The 6,822-nt window shown below is 42.0% G+C and overlaps 1 protein-coding gene across 1 annotated transcript in view; it reads left to right on the plus strand.

Annotated features, from left to right (window-relative positions):
• The window catches only part of si (sucrase-isomaltase), a 59,854-nt gene that overhangs the window by 24,775 nt on the left and 28,257 nt on the right, over positions 1-6,822 (plus strand). Inside the window, exon 18 of the mRNA XM_013910370.1 lies at positions 5,059-5,115. Within this exon, the coding sequence (XP_013765824.1) occupies positions 5,059-5,115 (57 nt within the window). The remainder of the gene's footprint in view (positions 1-5,058; positions 5,116-6,822) is intronic.

Genomic DNA, 6,822 nt, shown 5'->3' on the forward strand with positions numbered 1-6,822 from the left:
GGATGTTATTTTTGTGAACCAAGACAAATGCACCTATTTGGGATGCCTTCACAGCCAGAGACACAATTCAACTGCTGTTGTGCAGTTGGAAACAGGATAGGATAAAAAGACATCCATTATCAGTGGGTGTGTTGGGGCATCAATTATGACTCACTGCTCATTTCCCTTCTCTTTAAAAGCAATGTGCTTTCCATCAAAGTGCCCTGATAATTGAACAGAGAGAAATGTTTAGAAGTCCTCCAAGGAGGGGAAAATATGACCTTCCTTGTGATGGTGAAGACATGCCCTTGAATAAATTTACAGTAGGTAAAGTTATTTAGGAGTTGGATTAAACATTTGCTTTACAATGTTGTCTTTGTCTGTAGGTGGCATTGGGAAGAACTGCAGGGTTACTTTGGGTAAATAGGGTCATCTTCCAGAGCCTGACCTATAGAGGTCATGCGTTTAAACGTACACGCTATACCAGCGGTCCCCAACCTTTTTTGCGCCACGGACCGGTTTATGCCCGACAATATTTTCATGGACTAGCCTTTAAGGTGTCGCGGATTAATACAAAAAAAAAACTAGTACCGGTACCGAAAAAAAGAAAATTTATTCATAACATGCGTGAAAAGACCCAGGAAAACTGAGTAAACAATAAAAACGACAACAAAATAACGCTGAAAACCGATAAAAACCCTGAAAACTATACATTTCACACCTGAGCCTCAACTGTGAGCCCGGTACCAAACGACTCACGGACCGGTACCGGTCCGAGGCCCGGGGGTTGGGGACCACTGCTCTATACCAAACGTATTTGCTTATCTAGCTTCATATGTATATGTATTTGAGTGACGTCGCATCTTAATCCATAGGGTTTAATATGATGTCGGCCCACCCTTTGCAGTTATAACAGCTTCAACTCTTCTGGGGGGGGCTTTCCACAAGGTTTGAGAGCTTACCATTATTCCAGGAGAGCATTTGGGAGGTCAGACACTGATGTTGGAGGCCTGGTTCACAGTCTGTGCTCTAATTCATCCCAAAGGTGTTCTATTAGGTTGAGGTCAGGACTCTGTGGAGACCAGTCAAGATCTTCAACACCAAACCTGCTCATCTATGTCTTTATGGACCTTGCTTTGTGCAATGGTGAGCAATCATGTTGGCACAATGCAGTTAGACAAGTATTGGTCTCTGACAACCACCAAATCCAGACTCAGAAGTGTGACTCGTTACTCCAAAGAACACTTCTCAATGCGCCCTAGACCAGTGGCAGCATGCTTTACACCACAGCATCTGATATGTTGCATGGCGCTTGGTGATATAAGGCTTGGCTGTAGCTGCTCAGCCATGGAAATCCATTCCACTGTTCTTTAGATCAGCGGTCCCCAACCTTTTTTGCACCACGGACCGGTTTATGCCCGACAATATTTTCACAGACCGGCCTTTAAGGCGTTGCGGAAAAATACAACAAAATAAAACCATTACCGGTAACGAAAAAAAGATTTATTCATAACACATGTGAAAAGACCCATGACGACCGAGTTAAAGATAAAAACGATAACAAAATAACGCTGAAAACCGATAAACACCCTGAAAACCATACATTTCACACCTGAGCCTCAACTCTCGCGGCCCGGTACCAAACGACTCACGGACCGGTACTCATGGTACCGGTCCGAGGCCCGGGAGTTGGGGACCGCTGCTTTAGATAATCTGAAGGCCACATGAAGTCTGGAGGTCGGTAGCGATTTACTCTACAGAAAGTTGGTGACCTCTGCACACTGTGCACCTCAGCATCTGTGATTCTACATGGCCTACCGCTTCCAGTGTTGGGAAGGTTACTTTTAAAATGTATTCCATTACAGAATACAGAATACATGCCCCAAAATGTATTCTGTAACGTATTCCGTTACGTTACTCAATGAGAGTAACGTATTCTGAATACTTTGGATTACTTAATATATTATCGTGCTTTTTACAACAACGTGAATGTACTATTGCTGTGTGATTTATTACTATTACTGAAGGTCCGCGACTCCGAACTGTAGTAAAGGGACCTCTGACTAATACGGCGGGGTCCCTGTCGGCTGGTAGCCGAAAAATAGCTTTACTTTGTTGTGTGGGTCAATTTTTCTTGCGAGAGACAGAGAGAGGCGTTGAAAGACTGCTCCAACGGAACTTATTGTTTTCGGAGGAAAACACGAACACGGTGTACAGTCGAGTCTTAATAGCTTACTTACAACTGGGCTCGTCAGGCTCTCTTCTTGGCTGCAGTGGTTATTATTATATTTACATGCTTCCAGCTCCCGTTTTTCCTCGACGACAACTCGTACCTTTCCACTCGCCTTTTTCTCCCTCCTCGCGCTCACAGACACATAACGTGTATGGCAGTGCATTCTCCCTGCAACACGGACTATACTGCCCATGATGCTACATTCTTTAGAGCTATGCTTGTAGCATTCTGCCTGTTAGCTTAGCACAACAACAACAACGAAAAGGCGCTCTCTCACCTAGGAAACACACAGTCGCAGAAAGAGAGAGAGAGTGTCGCCCTGTAACCATGGCAACCGTAATGCTGCCGCCTGGAACAACAGAACATAGCTGTCAAACAAAACCCAAACAGTCCTGACCCGCGACAAAATGAAACAGGAAAGTACCGCAGTGTAATCCATTTATTTCAACAAAGTAACTGTATTCTGAATACCACCTTTTTAAACGGTAACTGTAACAGAATACAGTTACTCATATTTTGTATTCTAAATACGTAACGGCGGTACATGTATTCCGTTACTCCCCAACACTGACCGCTTCATGGTTGAATTGCTGTAGTTCCCATTTGGTTCCACTTTGTTTTAAATCCATTAACAGTTGACTGTGTAATATTTTATAGTGAGTGAAATTTCACTACAGGACTTGCTGTACAGGTGGCATCCTTTCACAGTACGCTGGAATTTACTGAGCTTCTTAGAGCAACCCATCCTTTCACAAATATTTGTAGAGTTAGTCAGCATGCATAGGTGGCCACTTGTGGCCATGGAGGGGATTGGAGCACCTGAATTCAGTCATTTGGATGTGTAAGTGAAAACATTTGGCAATATAGTGTATGATCCTGACCAGTCTGCATAGTTATTTATGCATACATGGACATTAAAACTTTTGTACTATCATTTATGTAAGGTTATGACTTTTACAAAAGGGTCTAAATTTTCGTTTCACCATTTTGGAAAACAATGCCATGCAAATAATGTTCAGGTACAGAGCCCGGCGCCTTAATGGATGCCCCTGTTTCTGTCTGTTTAGACAAAAACAGTAAATTTTCTTTTACCATGAAAATTGTTTCCATGTGATTAATCAGCTTAAGAAGGGTTATATTGCAGTGTCGTCGAAGTGTTTTTGTCCTCTTGTATGCAATTTCAAAAGGATTCGGGTGGCAAGAGTATGCTCACTATATGTGACGGCTGTGTCATGCTCTGAAGGGCAATATAAAGAGATATCATCAAGGGTCAAAGGATGATCTTTAACAACCCTTGATATTCTACACTCACCTTTTTAACTATTCTCTACTATACTCTATCTGTTCTTTATTTATTCCTTTGTCTACTTGCCTATCCATTTCTCTAATGATGCTTTCTCCATCATGCAGATCAATCAATGCTTTAACCTTGATCTCTGTGATAAACTGAAGAGATCTCCTGCACTCTATCTCTGTCATCCCCTCTGGTCTTCATCCATACTTCTACTCTCATGCCCGTTTCTCCCTTTTTCTTTTCAGCTCATCCTTTCATCAAACGTTGGCTCCCTCGTCTCATCTGCATTCTCTTAATCAGCTGCTGTCTACTCACCCTTGTGATCCCATTTCATTTCATCCCACTTCTCTTTCACTCTGTGTCTCATACTCTCCCTCTCTTTCTCTCTCTCTCTCTCTCTGCCGCTCTCATTTAATTCAGCTGCCATCTGATCATTCTGCCAGTATGAATCTTTGGCTCACCTGATCAAATCTTACCTCATAGCTAACTGAGATTCAGTGCTCCAAATACGGATACAGGCTCCGTGCTGTTTCCCTATCAAACGCAGTTAGCAACCATGCTAAGTCCTGCAGTCCCTTCCCGTTAGTCAGTGGTGTGAATGATAGGAGCCGCGAGCAAATCCGACACAAGAAAACGAGGTATAGGGGGAGCATCCATTTCCCCAGGCTGTCATCCTACAGGCTGTGCAGCAGTTGTGGCTGGTGATTTACGTCAAAGTGTGAATCTGTGGCCCTTAAGGGGGTGTTAAGTCATTTAATTTGGTTAGCAGGCCATTATTTTTATATATTTGATCATATTTTAGTCTTTCTTCTTTTACTATGTCCTGTTTTTTTTCTTTTACTTCTCAAATTTAATAATGTGGTGTTATTTGTCATTGTTTAAATATGCCTCGCCACTATTCTTCTTGTCCTCCTGAATCCCCTATTTCATGTTCCTAATGACAGACCTTAACAGTCCACAAAAAGGACAGCGTGAGAGAGACAGAGAGAGAGAGGAGGTGAGAGAGTAATTGGAAGGGAGATGCTTTTGCCATCAGTGCCTGTGACAGGCCTTGGCCTGTGCAGATGTCACACTGTATTTCACAATATAGAATTTTTTTGAGAAGGACCTGTAGTTTGCGCTTTCTTTAGCTGTGCCCCCTGTGAATGTCTCTCTCTCTCTCCCTCTGTTCTGCACTGTCACAAAGAACAGGGAAGTGACAATGCTATCAAAGGCTTGGTGCTCGTCTATTGATTGCCCCCGTCTGTCCACCACCTTAAGCCATCAAAGGCTGTCACCTATCAGTTGTTGCTTGATGCCGTCTTTCCCATCGTCTCTTACATCATAGTATTGTAGACTGAAATGTCACAAGGCCTGTGTGGAAACTTTGTATTGGATGATAGGCAATTTAAGAACATGTTTACTTGATGGGGACATTTTATCTTCATTTTTACAATTAAGTTGCAGTTATATATAGCAGAAAGGGCTATCCTCACTTTATTCGAGGCACTTTCTCTGGAGATATATGCAAATAGATAGTCATGCAAGTGTTGTGTTCTTGTGTTTTTTGTAGGGTGTGGATAAGGTGTCGGCATATCTACCTGATGCTCGGTGGTACGACTACGAGACGGTAAGGATATTTTTTCCTCATTGGAAATGTTTCCTCTAAAGTAGCACAACTATCTGTTAGATGTATGGGTCTGTAACTGTATTTGTAAAGTAGCACAACTACTACCTTTAATGGAGTTGTATACATTAATTTACACACTTGTAGAAACCACAATTCTTTAAATTCTTGCTGAAATGTTCACTTTACTTAATAGCAAAGGTAACTACCAGAGGCTTACTGGAGGTTGTCCAAGTTAAGTGCACATTCATAAATTGCACTCTTTTTATGGTTTGATGGTCATAAAACTGTGTATAACCCACAATGCAGGAAAGCTGGGTTTTAACTTCAGACATCACAGTATAGGCAGTTTTTAAATCCCATTTAGGGAAGCAAAATAATAGAATATCTTCAATATAATACACTCTCAATCAAAAACAGCTTCCTTAAAAATCTCATTGAGCTGAATTAACATAATAAGCCTTGTAATCAAAATAAATCAGATAGATTTGGGGGGGCTTATCACTATCATGTTACATTTGTCACAAAAACATGTAAAGCACAACCTGTCACATGAAAGTTGATGCCTCAAGTTGTTGTTTGAAATTGGGAGACTAAAGTGATAAGACAGAGTAGGAATGAGGACAAAGAGCGAGAGAGGGGACAAGGAAGAAAAGAGAGAGACTATCTCCCTGACAGAGAGATAAAAGAGGTGTTAAGTTCCTTTGGGACCTTATTTAGCCGTCACAGTGGCGATGTAAAGCGCCCACTGATCAGATGAACGATTAGATTGGCTGTCTTACTGCCGGCCCCTTGTCCTGGTTGGTCCCCTGTGATTATCTGGGTAGGAGGATAGAAGGGTGGGGGAGCAATGAAGTAGTGAAAATGACCATGAAAAACAAGTTACAGAGCAAAGAAATACTGGAGAAGCACTCGGATGAGAACAAAACAGATGGGATGGGAGTTGAATGAAAAGAAAGGGGAAAGGATGGCTAGCGCAATTACACAGAGACAGAGGAAAGCATAAACAATAGAGAGGATGAGAAAGAGGCAACAGAAATGAAAATTACAGTATGCAGAAAAGAGGAAGATTGCAAGACTAAGAGGAGAAAGAGAAGAGAGGGCTAGAGAAGACCTCCTTAAGGCAGACAGTGAGGGGGAGATAAGATCTGAAATTGCTTATAGATGCTCCACTAACTCTAGCCCACACACACGCCCATATTGTACTGCATAAAATGACACACACGCACACACAGAAACTGACACATGCACACCCGGACACACCCTCACATAGAGCTCAGTGGGAATGGAGGAAACAGGATAAAAAAAAAAAGAATTAGAGCATCACAAGAGAAAAAACAGGACACGGTGAAGGAAGGAAGTAAAAAGGAGAAAAGGAAGAGATTTTTTTTGTTAAATAGTTTTAGGCTGCTCTGCGGATTTAGTCCTCAGGGGATCAAACAGCTGAGCTCTAACTGGACCAGAGATGAATGGAGGGACACGTTTAAAAAGAGAGAGACAGAGAGAAATGTGAAGTTTATCATTATAATATTTTGAAAGCCAGTTTAACATCCAGATTTCATAAAGCCTGTTGTCAAGGGTGAGACAGGAGAACACCCTCACAAAAGGCCCAGTGTTAGTTTGTTTCCAAATCAGTTGTCTTTTATAAATTACAGGGTGGTCACCTCATAATTGTTGCATGTGTTTACATACTCATTTGTGAATAACCCC

The sequence above is a fragment of the Pundamilia nyererei genome, unplaced genomic scaffold (assembly GCF_000239375.1).
Source record: "Pundamilia nyererei isolate P.nyererei 1_Seehausen unplaced genomic scaffold, PunNye1.0 scaffold00003, whole genome shotgun sequence".
NCBI classification, from domain to species: Eukaryota; Metazoa; Chordata; class Actinopteri; order Cichliformes; family Cichlidae; genus Pundamilia; species Pundamilia nyererei.